The sequence below is a fragment of the Cydia strobilella genome, chromosome 7, assembly GCF_947568885.1.
Source record: "Cydia strobilella chromosome 7, ilCydStro3.1, whole genome shotgun sequence".
In the NCBI taxonomy this organism is placed as follows: domain Eukaryota; kingdom Metazoa; phylum Arthropoda; class Insecta; order Lepidoptera; family Tortricidae; genus Cydia; species Cydia strobilella.
Window position 1 is genome coordinate 12,003,848 of NC_086047.1, and position 25,956 is coordinate 12,029,803.

A 25,956-nucleotide genomic window follows, 5' to 3' on the forward strand; every position below is an offset into this window, starting at 1 on the left:
CAGCATTGTTAATTCTATAAATAGAATAATTAATCTATACATACGTATAGTCTTCAGTTATAATTAACGCATATTTAATTGTCTGAAAGTAATTCATCATCTTTATTTCTGTTTTAACGGTGGTTGACTGATTTAGAATTATCCGCACCACAAGCATAATAAATACGGTTGTCCCGGTTACGAGTCGCCGTTTACGACGACGACGCACAGTTTTAGACAGAGTTTACTGCTAAAACACACATAAATGGTTTCAGTATTAGGCTCTCTCCATAAAGCGCTGGCTCAACAGGCGATTTCAGCTAGGTATATCGAGTCCTTTTCATTTGTCATGCTCTGAAAGAGGGTCGTTGTTGTTCTAAAAGGTGTGCAGAAAGTGATGTTTCTCAGCTGCATTTTACTTTCCAATTACGATTTTTATCACTTTTTACGATAAGCAATTAAAAATTTGGTTTTAAATGGATTTGTTATGCAATTTCTATTCTGATATTTAATTACCCATTCCATAAATAACGATAGGTACTTTTACCTAAATGGTTAATTTAAAGTACCCTCAATAAACGATATAAAAAAATTATACCTACTTAGTCATGTTTTTATAAAAACACATGTATTTTACTTTTCTCTTATTCGAAATGAAAAGTAGTGTTTAATTCGGGTGAAAGGCATCATTTCATCCCTTGGTTAACAATCTACTATTACGATGTACCCGTGCTGTACGAATATGATGGTCGCAATTTTCTACATCGTGATAATGACAACGTACTCATATGTCTCTCTCAATCGAAAGGGTTTAAAAGTGACACTTATTTTATCACGTGGATATGCTGCTTTTTGCATTTCATTTAATCCATACATTCGTCTGATTGGTCGCTGACTCATGTATCAGCTCCTCTAGATATTCCAATATCACCTCGTCCCTTTAATATGGTAAATGTGACAAAAACTGCATAAAATTTAACCCACTGTGAAATAGTATTACTAACAAGTTTAAAAACTATAAACTCTAACTTAGATACTATAAAAAGCTTCACAACCTTGCTTGTCACTTTGTAATCTTAGATACTTTGTAAAGTAGAAAATGTCCAAGTAAGTAACCTACCTATTTATCTGGCTATTAAACAAGGTGACTGTTACGTGCATTTGTAAACATTAGGATCCCGGTTATTATTAGTTAGTACCAGATAATACAATACCACAGCAACTTGTAATTTTAGTACCACAATATTATAAGGTCATTTTGTAAACCACGAAGCCAGCACCAGCAAATTCTAGTGTAGAATACTTAAAGCTGGTAATTTACCCGTGAAATTCAAAGCAAATGAACCTCGTTATTATACAGATGGTCGGCAACTTCAAACGTTTAGTTATTGCAATGCATAGAACACTAGGGCCTAATTGTATGTAATCTAAAACCTAAAGTTTACGCGTGAATACAAATTGTGTAAGGTCTGTTAATACTCGTTAATTTGCATGTAAATGGTAATAATCAAATCAATATAGTGTTGGTGTATTATCCTATAATTTATATAGTTGAGGCCGTCTATATTAAATGAATTATCTTAGCACCATACAGATAAACGTCTCTAAAATAAACATAGGTTATAGGGGATCGAACTTGACGGTTATCAAAGTAAATTACCTATTTTAAATAACGAAAAATAAAATTTAAAAAAATATTATTTCAAAAAAATGTTTTGGTAGCTAGTTTATATATAAAACTATCGGATTCAAATTTGCATATCCCACTTCGCCTGAATAAGTATATGTAATTAGCTACATCGAATCCTTATAATCGTACTGCGACAATTACTATAACTCATACCCATTTAGGTCACCGTAGAAAGTCTAGCCAGGAGAAATCTAGATTCACAACGGTTTAATGGCATCGTAAACACCGTCATAGTTTGAACTTTAATGTGGATTTATGGAGCATTGTCTAAATAGATAAAGGCAACCTTGGCCATTTTAGCACGTTTAGATCAAAACTTTGTGCGCTGGTACTTACCATACAAGCTTTTTACGGCAGTTATGAAATTTGCTGTTTATATAAATTACTCTGAAACGTACTCAGTTGCTTAAAAATATATAAATCTAGATTAATTATAACAATATTTTTTCTTTGTTTCAGGTGTTAAAAATTTAAAATCAACACGAAATGCCCTAATACTAAAATCTAAACATGTGTGCCAGTACATCCCAGTGCCAGTGAGTTTAGTGTCAATAGTGCCGCAGCGGTTCGGTAGTGAAACTTTGAAAATGGAAGCATTGGAAAGGAGAGGGAAAGTGTTGGCGATCGCTGCAATATTATTTATCGTGTTTTGGTCACAATGTAAGCATTTTTCGTAAATACATTTTCTTATACATATAACATACATAATAACGTTTATGAATATATATTTAGTTGATATATTTTGTAATAATTACGTTCGACAAATTGTTTTTAAAGGGTTTCAATAGAATCATTCTGTTGTTCGACATTACCTACGTTAAAGTACGAAAAATAGGAAATTCGCAACGAGTGGCGATAAATTAAAACACGACCGAAGGGAGTGTTTTAAGTCGACACGAGTTGCGAATTACCTATTCGCTCATGTATCGTACAACGTTTTACAGTACATATGGCCGTTTAGGTTTTCGACATAGTTACATAATGAGCTTATTAACGCACTAGTGCAGAAAAGTATCACCATATGTACTGTAAAAGTGTTTTACAAATAGGATTTGTCCTTCCTTTCTGTTTAAAATCTATTTTACTAGATTTATGTAGTTATAAAAATCAACACGTGTCAACTGAACTATTGCGAAACGGTCATATCCCCTACCGACCATTTTATTTATCGTTTCCGTATAATCTGTATTTGATCAGGCAAAGGCGTGGAAGGGTACAACACAACGAAGAAAGTGTACACGTGCCCGGCGCAGTTCATCCGGCTCGGGCACAGCTGCTACTTCTTCAGTGAGACCAAGACAACCTGGCAGAACGCGCTCTTTGCCTGCAAGGTAAGTGCTTAGTGACTGCCGCAAGATTTATAGATAAATAGACTGTAATATAGTATTCTTCAAACAATTATAGTAACATGAGTAGGAAACAGATGAAAAGCAATAAGTACATCGGCAGATCGGCACCCCTTGCCTACATAACAGTCCTGCACTTCTAGCAGCAACTTTATACAATAAGCCGGCTTGACATATGAAGGGGTTCCCAAAGTGTGCGCCGGAGGGACCGAGGGGCGCCGTGAGGCAATCCTCCTCACCATGTTATCTATCTAATTTCGAATAACCTAGCTGTAGATTAGGGCGCAGCGATAAAATTTTAAACTTGCAAGTGCGCGGCGGATACGAAAAGATTGAGAGCCCCTGGATTAGTCGGTTTTTCCTAATTTTGAATGTCAATGTTTCATTCACGAGTTTTTTTTTATAACAATATATGGTTGCAATGGTTGCACTGCAATATTCTGCCGGGCCTTGGAGTCTTAATTTTTGTCTTAATGTTTCTACTGTTAACTTTGAATTGAGTCATTTTGGTGAAACACTTTTTTGAATTAGCTTCTTTATATTCTGCCTTGATGAAGGTTATTTTCGCGGTTGGTCAGCTATAAGGCGTTTCGATTGCGATCTCAATTCAGAACGCGTCTACTTACTTAGACACTATCAGTTCTGTACGTCTTCAGGTATTCCACAGTAGCAACCAAATCGTTGGAAAAAAAATAGCGACAGAATTTATTCTCGTCTTTAAAATAAACACCTATAGATGATATTGAAAACTATTTAAATCACAAGCACCGCTCGCCGCTGATTAAATGACTGATCGACAAAGATCAAAGCGAATCTGAGAGAATTTTTTTTTGCTTCTTCTTTAAAATATTATTCCGGCGTCCAATAAAATAATACGTAGTCTAATTGCCCGTGACAATACTAATTCACTTAAACACGAGGCTATAAAAACTTCATTCGAATTTATGGCGAGCCGTAAAACTAAAGTGGTACGGCCTCGCGATCCTGAATTGACTTGTTATATCTCATTACATCATAATATTTATCACTTGCACAAATCATCAGTACTTGAAATTTTATGGCAGTTACGAAACTGAAGGGAGGCAAAGGCATAGGTCATTAAGTCAGTTATTAGATTAGGCACTGTTTGTTTCTGTGAAATGAAGCTAACGAATCATAGTTAGTATACCTATCAGCGATTTTTGTCTTATTTTTAGTTTATAAATTGAAATATGGCCACTTAGGTCTGTTTTTTTTATTCCGTAGACTAAAATTAATGACGTTTTATGTGTAAGACATGACATTTCTTAGTACCACATTAAATGTCATTTTAGTCTACGGAATAAAAAAACAGAATATAGGTACATATTTGTGAATAATGTAATTTATTTATATATTTATCTCCTCAAAATAAACTAGTATATTAAACTGTTAAATTTAATAGAACTAATTTCAGACATTCTCTCATGACTGTCTAAAATCGAATCTGAATCTACCTGTAATTCTGCTTTTTTTTTTATGGTCGTAAGATCATCTTGGCTACGGCCCCTGAGGTCTTAGTAATAAACAAAAAAAAGTGCGCTCATTGATCATATAAACTGTATGTATTCTTTCTTGTTAGCCTAATTTTAAACTTGCTGATTTCCCGCTAACGACAATCAATTCAGCATTGGAATGGTACCTCCTTAGTCCTTAGTGTAGCAATAAATTACCATTTAAACGTCTCGGAAATAGATCTCGACTACGCTGCTACTGCGACGCGATCGCAATGGCAACGTGATACTAATATCTCATTTTACGCTTCTGGGAACCACTGGTATGAGACGCAGACGTATACATAATTCGGTTCACTAGAGATCAGGTGTTATTTTTTAATCATATCATGAGCATTGGGTTATTGAATTTTCCTACTAAGTAGGCCTATTTTTCGGTTAAAATGATATTTTCGAGTACCTGCTCACAAATGCAGCTTTAGGTTTCGGTTGACTGCAAGTCAGCTATTGATATTCCTTTTCTTCATAAGCCTGAGTGGCTGAACTTTAAGTAAGGCCATAGAGTAACTTATACTAGAGCGGTACTGTCATAGTAAATTTTGTAACCCCAGTAAATTCACTGCCATCTGTCGACACACTTTAAAACTAAAAATAAATATTTATAAAAATACGATAAAAATGTATTTACATATGGATAAATGATTTTTTATTTGCATTAATTATTTTTATATGATTTTGACCCATGTTCTTTCACTGGTATGCGTTAAAATTATAAATAACAAACGAAACAGTCAACGCCCTCTATACGAGTGTAGGCCAAAACTAGTGGCGCCATCTGATCGAGAATCAAATTTTCGTGATTTTCGAGGCACGTTTTTTCCTTAGACTGTATCCATCTATTACGGAGGTATATCTATCTTTGGTAAGGCCTTATGGTCGCCCCGCCACAAATAAGTAATGATCAATATAAGCAAACAAATAGATATAGCTTATTTATAGGATTCTTAGTTAAGTAATAATAAATAATACGTGGCATAAATAATATATATATTTTTAGGGTTCCGTACCCAAAGGGTAAAGACGAGACCCTATTACTACTACTCCGCTGTCTGTCTATCTGTCTGTGTCTGTCCGTCTGTCACCATGCTGTATCTCATGAACCGTGATAGCTACAACACAACAACAACAGTTGAATTTTTTTACAGATGATGTATTTTTGTTGCCGCTGTAACAACAAATACTAAAAACAAAATAAAATAAATATTTAAGTGGGGCTCCCATACAACAAACGTAATATTTTTGCCGTTTTTTGCGTAATGGTACGGAACCCTTCGTGTGCGAGTCCGACTCGCACTTGGCCGGTTTTTCTTATACCACGTGTCGGTAGCAAATAAGCATATTTGATCGTTTTCTTTAAGTACCTCCATAACCGCATAAATTGCACTAATAAATTAATTAATTCTAGCCATCAAATCAAGGTTAACCGACTGCATGTAAAATAAAATATAAAATAGATAAGAAACGTTTTATAGTATAGTTAGTGTTAGTATCAATTGAGAGTTTCCCAGTATTTGAGATCTGATTAGATCACCATTGCTCCAAACGACTACAATATCAATTACTGTCACAATTCCTGGTAACTCTAGACCCTTATTAATTGACAAATTTATTATTTATAAATTTACAATTCTAACTGCCACAGTTGATCTATAATATCTATATACATATACGGTATAAATATCAGACACGTAATTTTTGCTGAATCTATATTCGTATCTCACTGTGACTCGATGTATATTCATATTCCGGGCAGTTATTATTTTGGCTGACCTACTGCCCTCCCTTTATGTCTTACAGGCGTCTAGTTTTCAACATAACAACAAGATATTATCATTCACACCTATTCTTGAATTATGTTTCATTCATAAATACACACTGCAAGCAATCGTGAAATATTTGAACATTCTACATAGTTCGGCATCGGTTACGGCCAATGCAAATTCTTTGATCACAAAACAACGGAATTTTCTTTAATCTAAACCATCAAGTTCAGATTTCAAAGGAAAGTTCGACCTAAATCCTCCTTTCGTAGAAGCATTTCTCCCGTCTGAGACAAATATTCTGCAATGGGATTTCGCTCTATTTCTCGATCCAGTTATAGCGCCTGTCAGTTAGGTCGGTTTCATTTCTGGTCCTGTGCGGATATTTGGATCGCGTGTCTTCAAATGCATGAAACGAATAATAGGTATCTGTATGACTGCAATGAGTTTTTTTAAGCAAAATAAAAGTCGATTCGAACAAAACATTCCTTCAATAGAAATATTTTAGAAAATAAGTCTATTTTTTTAAATATTTGTAAATTTGTAAATATTTGCGTCCTTGCACTGATATCTCCAACTAGTAGAAAAATTTATGATAAAATGACAATATCGCATTACAGCATACTTATTACTCGGTCTCTTTTTGTCAAAAATAGAATCAAATAAATACGGGACCACCGACAGCGCGCGTGGGCACCTAGTGTTTACTCACGGCTATGATACACGTGTTCTATATTCAATTTGATAGCAAGTACAACAATAGTCAAACACAGAAAATGCCTAACTTTTTCTGTACTAACTGATATAAAAAAGTAAAGATTTTGATAAAATAAAGTAAATTAGCACATCAACTACCTCAATATTTTCGCCCTAGTATAAAAACATGACCTAGTGGCTATGGCTATGAAAAAGTACGATGTGTCACAGAAATCAAATTTCTTGATTACGATCAAAGTGAATAGGGATCAGGTACGCCGTACGCCTGGTTCAGTAATAAAATTTTTTGGTCATTTAGAATGTCTGAAAGAATGCTGGGGACCACGCTACAGCTTAGGAACCTTGCATTTACCTTTGTAAACCAATTCAACAATGGTCATTTTACCTATTGTATTATTAAATAGGTACCAATTACATTAAAAGATCTTTCAAACGCCATAGCTTAAGAGTCCGCAGCAAGCTCGGTTCTCCATACAAACGTAGTTACACTCTTATTTAAAACGACTAGCTAGATTGCTCTGAAAGTTTGTACTTACAGTTTTATCGATAAGGTAGATATGCCTGTAATTAGTTTATGTAGCTTCAGATACCATAGTTAAGAAAATACAGCGAATTTAAGTTTTTCATACAAAACTTATTTTTGCTCTATTTTGTTTGTTTTATAAGCTGGAGCTATATAAACTAACTACATGCATAGATTTACCTTATGTCATTGTATGTGCAAAGTTTCATTACAATCCAACGCGTAGTTTTAAAATGAGAACGAAACTCCGTTTGTATGGGAAGGTGAAATTCGGCCGAGATTGCTGCGAACTCTTAAGGATCAATATTTAGCTCAAACTGAAAGAAAAGTACGAGTTTATTTTCTATACAGGGTAACCTTAGCCATTGGACAAGCCCTAAAATCCCACTAATATTTTTTTACTTAGAACAAAAGATAAAAAAATATTTTTTCAAACAAAAGTTATTTCCAATAATCGACAACAAAAAGAAACATACTGTATTAATCATTGGCAGTGTTTATGACAATTTGTTCGAGAATGTGCGGCAATGATGACATTTGTCAAAAGCCAGAATCTTATTCTTATTAGTGTCATAAATAAAAGAGATAATCAAAAAGGTCTAAGAAGGTTTCATACTATTTATTACCTCAGGAACTACTAACACATACAGGCTGTTCCAAAGTAAAAAAATCGTAATTTGTTAATTTCTTCGTAACCGCTACACCGGTTGTTATGAGAGTTTGTATACTGGTTCTAAATAAGTACCCCAATGCATAATTATGTAACATTTCGGCTTTGTCCAATAGCTAAGGACATACAATTTTACATTTTGCTAATAAGACGTGTATGCCAATTAAACTAGACTACATATGGCCTATAAAGCAGTAGGACTAAGGTTACGGCCAATAGTCCTGCTTGAAATACTATGGCATTACGTCCCCGTTATACTTGCAAATTGGTTCCGTAAAGGTGCTCTATCTATTACGAATCAAACCAAGAAACTGTAATACATAGTTCCATGGTTTGATGCGTAATGGAAAGCCATGTGTATGTATGTGTAAATAGCCTACATAAGTATCTGACGCGAAATAATTCAAATACGTGATCAAATACATACCTACGCTGTAGTCAACTCCCATACGTCTGCAATATGTCTGCCGTGTCTGGTACAGTCGAGTTCATAAATATGTATACATTTTTTCACCTGAATTAAGGTGAAGAAATGTATACATATTTATGAACTCAACTGTACACACACTGGGTACCAGACAATTTTGAAGTAAAATACTAGTTTAAAAATCTTGAATTACTCGTCCTGATAATAATTAGGTAATTAATAACGATAATTCCCTATGTAATAAATATAGGTCTATGTAACTTACCATATCATGACAAATCCGAGGATATGATGCTGATCTGTCATCTGTCATCGTCAAAAGTGACATTTTTGGTTGAAGAAAATTCACTGACAGATCAGTATCATATTGGAAACAGATCGAATATCTAAAACTTGAATTGGCCTATAAGTCCATTAACATACTGGAAATAAATATGACGAGAACGTTCGCAGACGAAATATATTATTGTCTTGATTTATTTTTATTCCCATCAATTTGTATCCATTGTCTTTTCCGACACATCGTCCTGCAATAATATATTTAGTGATCTTCTAATTAATGTAAATTGAATAGTATCAATTACTAAGGTTATGCAAAATAGACATGACTTCATCTAAGCTCGTAAGGCAATTGTAAGTCTAATAGGTGTTGCGTAAACAGTAAGGCTTGACGATGATGTCAATGGTCAACTACTCATTGATGTCGGTGTCACGGCTTAGGAACGCGACTACTGCTACTAGAACGTGTCGAATCAAGTTGATTTTGGTGTGGTGTATTCGTATGTATCCGTGGCTAGCACCATTTTCACTAACTGGATATTGGGTTGAGTATCTTTTTCATGCAAGCAACTGGTACAAGTGTTTTAATGTTATGTGTATATTTAAACATTTGTACCACTTGCTGTTGTATATGTATATGTTGCAAATATAGAGAGACATATCAATTCAACTGTTTCAGTTACTTATACAGCATAAGTGTTATCGATTTATTTCCTCACTTATTCAAATAAGAACCTAAGCTACGAGAATATTAATACTTATTTATTTACTTTTTCATTTTATATACTCGTAGCTTCACACAAAGTGAATACAAAGTTTTAGTTTTATTATGTCATTGGTAGTTGATTAAGTCAATTTGTAGCTAAATCTTCATAAACATCATATATAGGTATATCGTCAGCAGCCTTCATAATTTATGTGCCCCGTTATTGGCTGTGATATACTTATTTGAGTTTATTGGCTTCAGCACGATATCGATTTTCTGTCGGAGACCAATCTACATATTTGAATACTTGGAGAGGTTTGAGTGGTTCTTGAGAAAGGATAATGTAAATGTCAGATGAAATAGGCACCGCCGTCGTAACGCAAATCTCCTTTTCATGCATAATTTGAACTTTTCGACCTTGGAGATAACGTCGTAATCGAGTTACGGCTTATCAAATGTTACATCATCACCACATTTCTTACCATACCAAAAAAACTCTTGTAAACAGTTATAATATCGCATACATTACATATTTTAATTACCTACTGGGATAACCGCTTGAAGGCTGAGCTCAGATTTACGTTACGTTTATGAAATCCTCTAACCCAGTTGCATTGTCATAACTTATGACTCATGGGTTAGGGAAAAAATAATTCATAAGTACAAATGTGGCTTGATTGCACAATATAAAATAGTTTAAATTGCCTAGCGCTTCTGCACATTTGAGTCAGATGCAAATCCGCTTATTGGATGTGTGCTCATCTACGTCCCGCTCTTATCGCCAATTCGCCACGTCCTACAAGATGGGTTCGAATAGGGAATTTCACGAGTCATAAGGTCATAACTACTAGGGAATCTCACTACCAGATAGGTATAGGTAGGTATATCAGATTTACACAAGGTTATAGTCATATAATTTGTGTGTTGCGTGGTTTACCTCCCACCTAGTTATAGAGATGACCAATATTTGAAAGTTTTGACATGTTTAGAAAATGTAATTTGTAAATTCCCTGACCATGAAATTATTATTTTAGGTGATTTTAATTTGAATTCGTGTAGTGTAAATGTCCAGAATAATTTTAAATGTTTTATGGAATTTTGTCAACTGTATCAACATAATAATGTGTGTAATGGGCATGATGGTATGCTAGACCTGGTTTTGAGCGGCTTTACCCCAGAGACTGAGAGAGTGAGCGTTTGCGGCGAAGTCGATGCGTTTGTACCGGCTGATACGTACCACCCACCCCTTGAGGTATTGGTAAAGTTTCAACGTGTTGGTATGCGTTCCCCGACCTTGCAGCCTCGTCCTCCTGTTTCGGGTCCTAAATGGAACTTTCGTAAGGCTGATCTTAGAGTGCTTTATAGCGCTATATCGGATATTGATTGGGGTGATGTGCTCACTGAGAACTGTTCTGGCACTGCCGCTGAATTATTTTACGCCAAATTGAAAAATTGTATCGACAGTAATGTCCCCCTCAAAAAACCTGCATCTGGAAATAGATATTGTTATCCTACCTGGTTTACTGCAGATATTATTAAAAACATCAAGTTTAAGCATTTCCACTTAAAAAGGTACAGAGAGAAAGGAGAGCTTTTTAATCTGGAAATGTTTAGATACTATAGGACGCATGTAAAGACTTTGATTGAAAGTGCGTTCCGACATTACATACGCAGTATTGAGAGAGACATTACTGACGATCCTAGTAAATTTTGGAAATTTGTTGACAGTAAAAGGAAGGATAGACGATGTGACACCGAGTTTGTGTACAAAGGGAAGACTGTGATGGGACAAGAAGCGACAGACTCTTTTGCTGAATACTTCGCCTCAGTATTTCAGGGGGATGTTCCACTCTTGAATGCTGAGTTGGCGGCGCAAAGTTGTTCCGACCTTCCAGTTAGTAGTGCACGCGTGGCAGTGGAAAAGATAGATGCTGCAGACCTTCGTAAAGCAGCAAAAGATTTAAAAGCACGAGCTTCTGCTGGACCTGATGACATACCATCTTTTCTGGTAAAAGACTGTATTTCAGTTCTCGAGGCAGCACTTTTACACATTTTTAACTTAAGTCTGAAAAATGGGGAGTATCCAGCATGTTGGAAGGTCTCGAGGGTGACTCCTGTTCCTAAGAGAGGCACCGGTCGTGATGTGTCCAATTTCAAACCTATAGCTGTGCTACCAGGTTTCGCCAAGTTATTTGAGTCCATAATAGAAAGCCGCATCAGCCTTCAGATACAATGTTGGTTAGGTGACAGTCAGCACGGATTTCGTCGTGCACGGTCTACTGTCACTAACCATGTGAACTTTGTGGACCACGTCAGAGATGAACTGGATGCAGGTCGGCAGGTGGATGCGGCTTATTTCGACTTCAAAAAGGCATTTGATCTGGTAGACAACGATATCCTGCTTCAAAAATGCAGTGCCCTGGGTTTTACGCCGCACCTACTGAACTTTCTATCTAGTTACCTTCGTGACAGAAACCAGTATGTTGAATGGGGTGGATATAGTTCAAGGCCCTTTTTCACTCGGTCCGGCGTGAGTCAGGGCAGCACTCTTGGCCCAACATTATTTACGATAATGATAAATGACTTGCCGAGGGTGGTACACACTGCTGGCTGTTTGTTGTTCGCTGATGACTTGAAACTGTATCTGGGAGCAGGAGACAAGTCTGATCTAGAAGATCTCCAGAGGGACATTGACGCGGTGACCGAGTGGAGTGAGAACAATAAACTGCATTTTAACACCTCCAAATGTAAAGTTATTACTTTCTCGAGAATTCGGTCACCTCACATTAAACAATATCACATTAAAGACGCAGTGATGGATCGCGTTGATGAGATAACTGACCTGGGGCTGACCTTGGACTCGAGACTTGACTTTAGGACGCACGTTACCAACATCTGTAAGCAGGCGAATAAGGTCCTGGGGTTTGTCATGAGGGTATCTAGCCAGTTTCGTGACACTCGTGTTTTGCAGCTGCTATACAACGCCTATGTTCGCAGCAAACTTGAATTTGGCGCTTGTGTCTGGGATCCACATGAAAGCAAGTATACCCTCATGATAGAAAAAATCCAGAGGAAATTTGCTAGATTTCTGTATAGGAAAAAGTTTGGATATTATCCTTATTTGTATCCATCACTGTTTGTCAGTGGTATGGTCGGGATGGATACATTAGAGTTGCGGCGGAAGTTGTTACTGATGGTACATTACTATAAGCTACTTCGCAATCAAGTCGCGAATCCATCTACACTGTCTAGAATAGGTCTATCGGTGCCGCCCCCTCGCCGTTGCCCAGCGGCAGGGGAGGGTGGGGCGGTGGTTTCGCGGCGGCGCCGGCGTCTGTTCGCGTGCCCGGGCTCGGTGAGGCGCACGCGCTGGGCTGCAAACGCTCCCTCTGCAAGAGCTATCGCTCTGTTAAATGATATGTCTCTGCGATTACCTGACGTTGACATTTTTTATCATGCGTCTTACCCAGTTATCAAAGGCATTTATGAATTTTTGAATTTAATTTAATTGATAATTATTTATTTACTTTACTGACATAATATTATATAATTGAATTTGTTTCTCTTTTTTTTTTGTAATTTTGACATGTAATTTTATAGTGTAAGTGTAACATACCATGTATGATATAATAACATGTAAGCGCCTTGGTTATAGACTGTAAGCTTATTTGTAAATAAATAAAATGAAATGAAATGAAATGAAATAATATATATATATATATATATATATATATATGTATACCTATAGCTATCCATGCCGTGATCGGCAACGGCGACCCTAGCTAATTACGAGCGTGAGCTCTGATATGGCTGGCCAAGCCGAACTTACTTTTAAAAACTCTATCGCAAGTAGGGCAGTAAAGTTGACCAAAATTATTGTAAGTATAATTATAGGAGGGTTTCGGCCGGGACACGTATTCGACGTTGCGCATCAAGTTCAATGAGACGAGCGTCTTCAAAGTTCTTTACGCTCATCTTAACACGAGAACGCCATTCTGGCCACGAAGCATACTCCTCCCATTTGTCAGGTGGTATGGTATGGTATGGCAGGCAGTTAAGTGACGCTTAAGTACGTCCTTGTAATGAAGGTGCTGCCCACCTTGCTTCCGTTTACTAGCTGATAGCTGGGAGTAGCAAACGGCTTTCGGGAGTCTGCAATCACTTATACGCCAAACATGCCCACACCACCTCAGCTGATCCTTCATCAAGAGCGCCTCCATGCCTGGCATCTTGCAACGACGAAGTACTTCTGTGTTGGGGACGCGATCTTGCCATTTTATTCGCAGAATGGAGCGTAGACAGCGTAAGTGGAACGTGTCTAGCAAGCGAATGTCCCCTTTGTACAAACACCATATTTTCGAAGCATACAAAAGAATCTGAAGAACCATGGCTTTGTACACCGACGACTTCGTCTGCAGCTTTAGATCATGCGATCCCCAGACACGATACGTTAACCGACCAAAAGTGGACGCAGCCTTAGCAATCCTAGATGGGATCTCGGGAGCTAGTCTGTTGTCCTTTCTGATCTGGCTCCCAAGATACTTGAAAGAGGACACTTCTGTTAGGGTTTCTCTTCTATAGTTAGGTTGGAAGTGTCCGCTTCGCAATCACGGGCTGGTTGTTTTAGCACTTATATTACGTACTTACGTACCTAAATCAGACTGATGTATGTACCTCCATCCTTACCTATTTATAAGTAATGTAACTTTTAGTTGTGTTATTGAAATAAATACATTTATTATTATTATTATATTTGTATCTCCTCGGGTTACACGGGCCTATAAATCCCGGTCTTTTGATAGGCTTCCGTGGGGATATAGATCCAACACGTAGAGGCCGCTTGGAGAGCTTTAATGTCATGTAGAACGCCTGCTGGAACCCGTTCACAGGTGCAACAATAGACACCCATGAACCGGTCGCAACAGGCATTGGGACTATTGTAGAAAAAGTGAACAGTATACCGGTCTATGGATTTAAGTTTGGGTGGACTATGAGACTGGGCTATTGTAAAGAAGTCCAGACACCTGCCATAACAATGCTAACACACGTTATCGAGGCAGGTGGTGACTTGCCGCTGACTAGATGGGCCCCTGAAACTGCCGTCGTAAAGACGACCAGGAGCAACACCGGTGTGAGCGTCTCAGGGGTGTCAAGAGGTGTGCGCCGCTTTCTACCCAGTGACTGATGTTAACAGCCACTGTGCCAACTCGCGTCTTATGCATCTTTCACTTCCACCCCTGGAGCATATAGCTCTTACGACTCCCCTCTGGACGGCCAATGAAGGCAAGCCAGAGCTGAGAGTCCTGCGGGTCCCCTTGGGGTCCACTCCGACCGACGAAGACATGCCGGAGACGGAGACCCTGACCGACTCTCTGGAGCACACGGGTCCGTGGGGTCGTCACTCCCCATCAGCTCGCCACAAGCTGCCCTGCGGGTTTATTATTATTATGTGTATCTCCGTTTTAAAACTCTCGGGTCTTTCGATCCCGGTCATTTATAAAGCGTGCGTGGGGATATAGATCCAACACGTAGAGGCCGTTTGGAGAGATTTGATGTCATGTAGAACGCCTGCTGGAACCCATTCATGGGTACATCAATAGATACCCGTGAACCGGTTTCAGCAGGCATTGGAAGCTATTGTAGAGAATATGGACAGAGTACTGGTCTATGGTTTAAGTTTGGGTGGAAAAAAGACTGGGCTATTGCAAAGAAGTCCGGACACCTGCATGCACAAGTTATCGAGGCAGGCGGTGACTCGCCACTCGTTAGATGGGCACCTGATGCGCCATCGTAAAGACGGCCAGGCGCAACACCGGCGTGAGCGGCTCAGGGGTGTCGAGAGGTGTGCTGCGCTTTCTCCGAAGTTACTCGCGGCGTTATGCCCTTTAACACTTCCACCCCTGGAGCATATAGCTCTTACGACTCCCCTCTGGACATCCAATGAAGGCAAGCCAGAGCTGAGAGTCCTGCGGGTCCCCTTGGGGTCCACTCCGACCGACGAAGACACGCCGGAGACGGAGACCCTGACCGACTCTCTGGAGCACTCGGGTCCGTGGGGTCGTCACTCCCCAACAGCTCGCCACAAGCTGCCCTGCGGGCTTATTATTATTATTATTATTTGTATCTCCTTGGATATCACGGGCCTATAAATCCCGGTCTTTTGATAGGCTTGCGTGGGGATATAGATCCAACACGTAGAGGCCCCTTGGAGAGCTTTAATGTCATGTAGAACGCCTGCTGGAACCCGTTCACAGGCGCAACAATAGACACCCATGAACCGGTCGCAGCAGGCATTGGGACTATTGCAGAAAAAGTGAACAGTATACCGGTCTATGGATTGAAGTTTGGGTGGGCAATGAGACTGGGCTATTGTAAAGAACTCCGGACACCTGCCATAACAATGTTAATACACGTTATCGCGGCAGGTGGTGACTTGCCGCTGACTAGATGGGCCCCTGAAACTGCCGTCGTGAAGACGACCAGGAGCAACACCGGTGTGAGCGGCTCAGGGGTGTCGAGAGGTGTGCGCCGCTTTCTACCCAGTGACTGTTAACAGCCACTGTGCCAACTCGCGTCTTATGCATCTTTCACTTCCATCCCTGGAGCATATAGCTCTTACGACTCCCCTCTGGACGGCCAATGAAGGCAAGCCAGAGCTGAGAGTCCTGCGGGTCCCCTTGGGGTCCACTCCGACCGACGAAGACACGCCGGAGACGGAGACCCTGACCGACTCTCTGGAGCACTCGGGTCCGTGGGGTCGTCACTCCCCAACAGCTCGCCACAAGCTGCCCTTATTATTATTATTATTATATGCTTATTACCTACTAAGCTAAATGTAAGGCACGACCTTTGCAGAGCATCCATGTAGGACTGAAGCGCTTCCATGCTATCGGGCACTAAGCAAACGTCGTCGGCATAGAGAATCTCGAGAACGGAGAGCTTTGTTATTTTCGTTTTAGGCTTAAAACAGTTTCAGAAATGTATTCGACCTGTCTCGATTCAAGTCTAAAACGAAAACCATAAAATATATAAGGACGCAACTAGGGCTCGCGGTCGCGTTCGGGTTTCGTGTACCCGTCGCCGGGGCCCCGTTCTCGTGTTACACGAAACCGGATTTGTGGCCCGTTCGGAACGGGTAATTAGGGTCCGTGTACCCGTGTTACCCGTGTGTCCGGATCCAAGGATATTAATTACACACGGGTCCGGCCCGTTCTCGAGGTATAGTGACGATCGGACGCGTTCTTTATAAGAGCGAAGAATGACATGTTTAATATTAACACATTTACAATAACAAGCAAAACAAAAAAAAAACAGATTTCACAGACACTCAATACCGCGGCTCCGGAGCCAAACGCAGGTCCGTTCCCGAACGCACTACACGGGCACGGACTTCGACGGTTCGTGTAGTTCGGACGCTTAGCACCGCCGAGGCTAAGAACACGGACGCACGGATTGGCGTATAGCATGAATACCGGGAGCCCTAGGCGCAACGCTTTGCGAGAATTTAAAATGAATACATACTGCTGACTTATAATAACAAAGAATATAATTTATTATAATTACTAGTTAACTTGGTGCTTAGTAAAACTTATTATAATTGTAGGTACATATGTCCGGTCTTGAATTTTGGAAACATCATAGGAGGTTATTTTACTTTCATAGTCAACGAACGAAAGCCTGTACACAATTCTCAATCATTCAAGTTTATCGACCTCATCCAAGTTCGCTTGACAGATGGCTCGTCCCGCCTGCAAATTTGTCCGACAGGTTAAACTCGTTGTATCAAACGGCACCGTTACTTTGTATCTATAGATTGGTAAACAAATTTGATGGTATGGTTCGAGGATTGAAACTTGAAAGGATTACTAGTTTTGCTTCTATCCGATAATCGTCAGGCATATTATGTCTTTTTCGCCGTTTAAACTGCAATTTTCGTTTAAACGGCAAAAGTTATTACCTATTTTATTTTATATTACATTTCAGCAAACAGTAAAAGTTAACCTAAATTTACCTCAACCTAAGACTAGAGACTATCAATACAAATTTAAAGACGGTTCTATCACGTGTAGTGACGATTACGGATTACCAAGTCCTGTTTGCACACATGTGTTCAACACAAACTGCGTCCCACTTACGCGACATTGGACATTTCGAATAATCACACCTAATGGATTACCGGTGACATTGGCTAAAGGTTAGTTTCCAATAATTCGTCCATGTCCACAATTTCCATCTGTGAATGTATGTATGATGTAATAACGCAGCGTACTACGCAGGCGAACAACACGCGAATGCAAAGCGAAGCGATGCGGCGCGGGGTGAATCAATCCTTTGATACCTATAGAAGTGTCCTACGTGGGCGACCGGTTGCGAACCGCACCGCGCCGCGCCGCTTCGCTTCGCGTTCGCGAGTTGTTCGCTTACGTAAGACGCAGCGGGGTTTGATTTTAATCGGCGCGTTGGTTTCCCAATTGAGCTGCTTGTCACGGTTATTAATAAGCAATGACATTATAATATGCTTTAGTAGACATCAAGCGAGTTAGAAAAATGAAGTAGCTTAAAGAGCCATTTAGTTATGATTGATAGATTGATGATTGATACATTAATTACTTAACTAACTGGATAGTTTAATGCAGTATATGAGTAGTAGTAAATTTTACAACTTAGGGGTACCTATGTGACCGTAGTCAATGGAAAAACAAGATTCGAGCCCTACACCCCAGCAGGGGGTAACAGGAAAAGAAGAAGAGAAGAGAGGGATACCTATGTTGACATTTCTCTGAAAAGCAATTCCCTTAAACGACGTCCCGCTGTCATCAATCACTTTACCCCTTTCTGGCATCTCGTTGACCCTTGGAATGTCCAAACCCACCCATCTCGTGATCAATGGCATTAATTGTCGATTATTTTCGTCCACCGTCTTGATGAGGTCAAACGCCCCTTCATTGGTTAACATAACAACAATCGTTCGATGAACTGATATCTATTTTCGATATTCGGTGGTTCACGAGTGACTAGTTTTGCTTACAAAATCTATCATTAATTGATACCTAACACAGTGTTAGGTTTATTTAATACCTACTGTTGTTTTATCTACTTTTGGAATAAGATGGGACGCAATTTCGCTGTCAATATTTTCCCATTAATGAATTGTTTTTCGTCCAAGGTGGCGAGATATTTCAGCGACACAAACAGCGTCTAAAAAGGAAATGCTAGGGATTTTAAATTAAATTTACTTATCATATCGTAGTTACTAGGTACAAGCACCATTATACATGATAATTTTAGTATTATGGAAACCTTACATATATATTTACCAGAGCTGACGGTGTGCTCAGTAACAAAACCAAATAGTCATTGTAATTCCTACATGTAACACAATTAATTGAAATATATATCCGTACTAGGTGTAATAAACGAAGCGCGCTGAATCTAAACATTTCTGCGTTTGTTTTCTTTGCGTCTGCACAGCCAACAATAGACGCTACTCTCAATCTGACGACTCCATTACGTGTGGTCTACATGTCATTAGGATTACATTTTAATTACGTTGGGAAGACATGACGTATCCTTATATTTCTTATATACATACTTAACTATTTAACCCCGTATGGTAAGTGGTTTGTCTTCCCCGTGTCTAACAAAATGACCGATAGCGGTCATTCTAATTTAAATTAAAACACATAGGTAAACGCAAAGGTACGTCGGTCCAGTCTTGTCAACATTAAGTATTTAGTTCTCAGGTTCCTTTGTAGACTTCTAGACACTAGATTGGGTGCTCATTTGCCTGTAAGCGGTGGTGGCTGAGTGGATCTGACGTCCGACTTTCAATTCGGAGGTCGCGGGTTCTAATCCTGACTTGTACCGATGAGTTTTTCGCACCTAATGTACCTAAGTAATATCATTTGATATTTACCACTAGCTTTTCGGTGAAGGAAAACATCGTGAGGAAACCTACATACATTGGCGAAGAAATTCAAAGGTGTATGTGAAGTCCCCAACCCGCATTGGGCTAGCGCGGGAGAGAGGAGGCCTGTGCCCAGCAGTGGGACGTATATAGGCTAAAATATTATATATATTATTGTGTAACTTCTATTCTTCAAACTGACAGAACATTTAAATACTGAATTTATATACGTAAAAGTATATGCAAGTACACGTAAGAAACATGTGCGGCCCTGAAATCACAAGTTGAATTAGAATTCGCACAAGTGGACCAATTGAGCCACGTATGGCCTAGAATTTTACAAACCCACCGATACTGCTGAAGATCTCGACACTGGTTACATTACGTATAATCTTCAATGATGTTGAAGATGTCATAGCTTGCCTATCGACCCTATCGTATCATCTCTTGCAACCGGTATAAGCGGTGTCTTAGATTCACATAGTTGTTGTGAATATTGAGACCACTTATACTGGTTTGCCTGAACTGCGTCGCTTGATAAGTGATGTAAATAACAGGACATGGCACAGCCCAATCTCGCCGGAAAAGATAAGTTTGTCGCATTATATTATATAAGAGCTTTTATATCGGCAGACAGTCGGCGATACGACTAGTGTCCTTTCTGGAGGTCATTTTAATTGCAGAAGTCTTTCTTCATAAATAATGTAATGGGCGTCGTAATTCGTCCAATATTATTGATAAAGACATTCAACACTTCGTCTGTATTGTCACCAGAATTATCGCACAAGACGGGAAGTTGTTGGCGATCAGATTGCTAAATTTATGCATGTCATATTCAACACTAGAAAAGGTACCGCTGAGGATGCGCTGTAATTAAAGTTAATGTTTTTTTTATTAAAGACTATAAGTATTCCCAGCTTCTTGTGCGAAGTAGTCAGAGAGAAAGTCATTCATCTCATCTCTTTACAGGTTCAGTATAATTAATATAATTTACATTTAAAAAACCGACCGGCCGGGATGGAGCGACGACCTGGTGAAGGTCGCGGGAATTCGGTGGAGCGGCACAGGATCGGTCGGAGTGGCGAGCCTTGGGGGAGGCCTATGTCCAGCAGTGGACGTCTATCGGCTGACATGATGATGATGATGATGATGACATTTAAAAATCCTTACGCGAGTACTTTGCTGGCAGAACGATGAATTCTTAGTGTTTCTGTTTTGCAAGTTTCATCTGATATCTTATGTATTTGTATGTATGTATATTGTATGTATTTATATGAATATTATATATACCGATATATGTATGTATGTCTATGCCTATGCATTATTTAAGTATACTTGTATATATGAAAATGAAAAATGATTTATTTGTGTATCAAAAATGCAGCTTATTACATAGTAGAATTACATTTTTAGGAGTATTCTATTAGACAGCCTAGGAATAGTGTCCTGAGCCCTAAACTAGGTAAACCTGTCTTATAGGGATCAGGGAATAAACCACCGCCAGTTCTAATATATAATCACTATGTTGCACCGCCTACAAATTCTCTGCTTTGCCCGAAGGTTAACTGGTAGAGAATGCCTCATAGCATTCAGTCCGCCTTTTGTACGATTGTATTTTCTTTTATGCAATAAAGATTAAATAAATAAATATCTTAGTAAAATCATAACAATATTTAAAATAGGGGCAGGGCAGCTTGTGGCGAGCAGTTGGGGAGTAACAACCCCACGGACCCGAGTGCTCCCGAGAGTCGGTCAGGGTCTCCGTCTCCGGCGTGTCTTCGTTGGTCGGAGTGGACCCGAAGGCACCCGCGGAGGGGACCCGCCGGACTCTCGGCTCTGGCTTGCCTTCATTGGCCGTCCAGAGAGGAGTCGGTGGAGCTATATGCTCCAGGGGTGAAAGTGAAAGATGCATAAGACGCGAGTTGGCACAGTGGCTGTTAACAATCACTGGGTAGAAAGTGACGCACACCTCTCGACACCCCTGAGCCGCTCACACCGGTGTTGCTCCTGGTCGTCTTCACGACGGCAGTTTCGGGGGCCCATCTAGTCAGCGGCAACGGCAAGTCACCACTTGCCTCGATAACGTGTGTTAGGATTGTTATGACTAGCGTCGTTTTCTTGTTGTTGGTCATTTGTTTTTTTATAATTTTACTTTTTTGATAAATAAATAAAGCTATATAAATAAATGAAAAAAAAAAACGTCGAGCAATCATCGACTTTATGAACGTGAGTGACCCGGTTTAATATATTTAATATGTTAGTGCCACACGTAAGTTTTGGCACCATCATGACTATAAAGATCTACGACAATGCCATTCTAACTGCTTGTTGTTTGACCTTTAGTCATATAAATCTTCTCAGAACTCGATTACAATTTAGTAAATCAGTCGCAACTGTGTCAGCAGTATGTACTTATTAATTGACACAATAATACACTGGCGACAATTTTTCACACTTTAAAGTTCGTTACTCAATCGCAATAATGCATTGCACGCTCCAAGTCACGAGCGTACGGATTTATATTTAAAAAAATATGTCAATTTTATAATTACGAGCCAATTACTTTTAGATACATACCTACGAATAGCTTACAAAAGGTTTTCCATCATGGAAAATGGTATGGTGGCCAATCGCAAAGAGAATTTACTATATGTAGAGGCGTATTGTCAAAGTAAATTTTATAGTCACAGTAAATTTACTGCCATCTTTCGACACAGGATTAAAACTTCTAGAACGCCATTTGACTTTGATCCTTGTTCTTTAACTGATATGTGTTAAAATTGTTAAATATCTCGATGTCGCCATCTACTCGAGTCAAGGAGGATTTTATTTCTTAAACACAATTATGTTTTTTTTACTCGTCAGCTAATCGTACAACGTATTTTTATTTAAAAGCGGTTCTTTTAACCTTAAGGCGGTTCCCTGAGCCAGAAGGCGAAAAATCTCCTTATATGATCCTGTTTTCCTAAGAGGCGTTGATATTCGTAGACGTGGAAAAAATATATGTAGTTTTTGACTATATTATCTTTAATATCATAGCTTCCGATACACGAATTATGACACTTCGCTCGATACAATTAATTCCCAAAGTAACCTCTAACTCGGACTTTTAATCCAACTTTACTCGGTTATTTATTATGTGATACTATAAATAAAAAAAGAAGAAAAAACAATCTTAACTTAAATAATAATTTCATAGCTTTCGAATTTTAATATTGTAGGGTAACGTTTTCAAAATAAATAAAAATCGTCAAAATTCGATCAAAATTGACACTTGGCGCGCATGATCTTTCCCGTTCTTTCTTGAGAAATGTGACAGAGACAGCGGCAAACCGACGGAACCACCTCTGTTTATTTTCCCGCTGGTTCCCACTTCTTGCGTCGCGCTCATTCCACGAAGCGCGCCGTGCAGTGCCAGCATTCCTCGCAATGGTCAACATAGCCACACAGCGCATGCGCGCGCCACATTTCTCACCACCAGCGCGCAAGATGCGCGCGCGTCGCATACCCGCTCTCGCCTAAATATCTCCTCTTTGACCTATTTCGATCTAGAATTCCTAAAATACATTGATAGAAACTCAATTTGTCTATTATAAAAATAAATAAAATCTTTGTTTTTTGGTAACTTAGTTGTAAGTAATACATATTTCTACGCCGATAGAGGCTGAATATGACACACTCATTGTAATTTGACCATCTTTGTACCATATTCTATGAAATAAACATTTGTATTTGTATAATAGACCGCGAGCCAGGCGCAAATTTCGTCAGTCATCGCCTCCCGGGCGAAAACTCGTACCTATAGCGTTTGACGGCTATGTATGATGAACCCTCGTGAACGTCAGCTGCCGCTCCGTGGGTTGAGGAATGGCAGCCACCGAAACGCGTAACAGGGTCTTTTCACCGCGATACAACCGGCTGACGATTTGTTTTATTAACAATAGCATCTAAACTATCATCTGATAAAGTATCAAACGGGAGGCGATGACGTCGATGACTAAAAGGGATTTTCTTTTTTACATGTTCATGTGACCAGCTGACGGTCTTTCCACAGCGATACAATCGGCTGACGATTTTGTTTATTCACAATAGCATCTAAACTATCATCTGACAAAGCGGGTTGTAATTGTAATTAAAAAGCTGTATTCAACGAAATATATTGTTGAAAACTTGGTCTTAATTAGGGTAGATAATGCCACTTCCTAGTTTTCCATTTATATACGGACACTGGGCATCTGCATAATTCGTCATAATCACGTCGAACTAATTTACACAGATATTCACCGCCCTCTGTCGTTCCAAATAATGATTGACAACCAACGATCTCGTAAATTAAACCATAATTCTCAGCGCGGAAGTCGACGCCATTACTCTAACATTATTATTGTTAATTGCCAGCATCTATATCCATTTTTGTTTCATTTTAGGCTAAGTTGTTTGTCTATCTTAATGCCGATTAATTGCCCATAAAAAGCCCGCGGTAACCTTCGTCATCATTTTGAATTAAGTTTGAGAAATTGCTTGTGAACTATGGCATTTATCATGGCGTTCCTTTAATTATCTTTTTAAACAAACAATGATGGATGTTTTGTGCTAGTTCTTAGTATTCCGTACAAAACTTTGTTCACGGAACACTTATGGGATCACTTCGGACTTGCAAATCGGCTAAATGCGTTTTTCTCAGGGACCGTTTGACGTAGATAGCTAAAATTTGGGACAGTTATGGCAATTACCACCACTAATATTGTCAATAAGTCAAAAGAGCTTACTTCTTATTTTAGGGGGAAACTTAGGGGGTTGAGAGGGGTTCCGTACCTCAAAAGGAAAGAAACGGAACCCTTATACGATCACTCGTGCGTCTGTCTAGGGGTAAATTAGAATATTTAAAAAAAAATTTTTGAGACTATATCGTGTTTTTTATAATTTTAGGATAAACATTTTAGAAGTTATTCAAGAGAATATGCAAAAAGTGACCATTTCACCCCCCCCCCCCCCCCCGCCTTTTATCTCCGAAACTACTGGGTCCAAAATTTTGAAAAAATACTCGAAATAGATCTTTACCTATAAATCACAGGAAAACCTATTAGAAAAGTGCAGTGAAGCGTGAGTCGGACTTAATTACTTAGTTTTTGATCCGACCCCTATCTGTTTTTTTTAAGACATTTCACTCACGTTTCACTAAAAAAATACATTGTTTAAATTGTGTAATGTACGGAACCCTTGAAACGCGAGTCCGACTCGCACTTGGCCGGTTTTTTATAATTCATCATCATCATCATGTCAGCCGATAGACGTCCACTGCTGGACATAGGCCTCCCCAAGGCTCGCCACTCCGACCGATCCTGTGCCGCTCGCATCCACCGAATTCCCGCGACCTTCACCAGGTCGTCGCTCATAATAATTAATCGCGTACAAACTTACGTTTATTTATGGCCTATCCAATACCACCAATGCCTCCAACCAACCCAAGCCCAATTCCAATCCAATTCCTCGCCAGTCTACCTGTGACCACGAACGTAACGTCACGTTCGAAACGTCAGGCCATAAATAAACGTAAGTTTGTACGCGATTAAGTCCCGTGTTAGTTTTAAAATTATAAGTGAAAATCGTGTTAGTTTAAATTAGTATGACTATACAATGCATCCAAATCTCAGGAACCGTTTAGTCTACTTACTTCTTATACTGACGAAACTACATAACATAATATTATAATATTGTTCAAGGCAAGTGTTGTATTGATTCTGTGTAGCGTAATCGATCAATAAAACAATACTCTTTTAATGATACACATAATCATTACGAATCATAAATGATCATTAAGCATAATGCAAGTATTATGCATAGGTAATACATTGATACACAAATAAAACATGCATTCATCATACATTCCGATGAATCATAACCAATCATTAAAATAAAGTAAGTATTGTAATATTTGTCAAATACGAAAATAAAATGAACTGTAGACCTCGCGAACCCGTGTCTCCGTCATTTTCGGAAACAATTAAAATTAATTCCACAAAAAAATTCCATATAATATTTGAGCCTACTCACAAAAATGTACGAGAATCGTTTGAGAAATGTGTGACCTGTAAAGGAGAACAGTGGGACATAGATACGATAAAGCATGCGCGGCATCACTCGAGCTTCGTGCTCGCTCGGTAAATTAAAATCTTGAAGAACTTAATCATAATTTAATTGCTTAACTGTCGCTGCAGTTAATTAAAAGTTAATTAATTGAATGTTAACAGACGTTGACGTTAATGAAACCATGTTTCTTAATTATAAGTATTATAACCAGGCATCGTAAACTGCGAGCGAAATCCATTGAAATGACGTACTTTGACTTGACTAAGTAACAACCCTAGTACTTCAATGGATTTCGCTCGCAGTTTACGATGCCTGATTATGACGGATTAT

At 39.0% G+C, this 25,956-nt stretch overlaps 1 protein-coding gene across 1 annotated transcript in view; it reads left to right on the forward strand.

Annotated features, from left to right (window-relative positions):
- The first annotated feature begins 2,157 nt into the window (after nt 1–2,157).
- The window catches only part of LOC134743185 (uncharacterized), a 61,874-nt gene continuing 38,075 nt past the window's right edge, over nt 2,158–25,956 (forward strand). The window contains exons 1-2 of the mRNA XM_063676566.1: nt 2,158–2,329; nt 2,867–3,000. Coding sequence (XP_063532636.1) covers nt 2,257–2,329; nt 2,867–3,000 — 207 coding nt within the window. The 5' untranslated portion in view covers nt 2,158–2,256. The remainder of the gene's footprint in view (nt 2,330–2,866; nt 3,001–25,956) is intronic.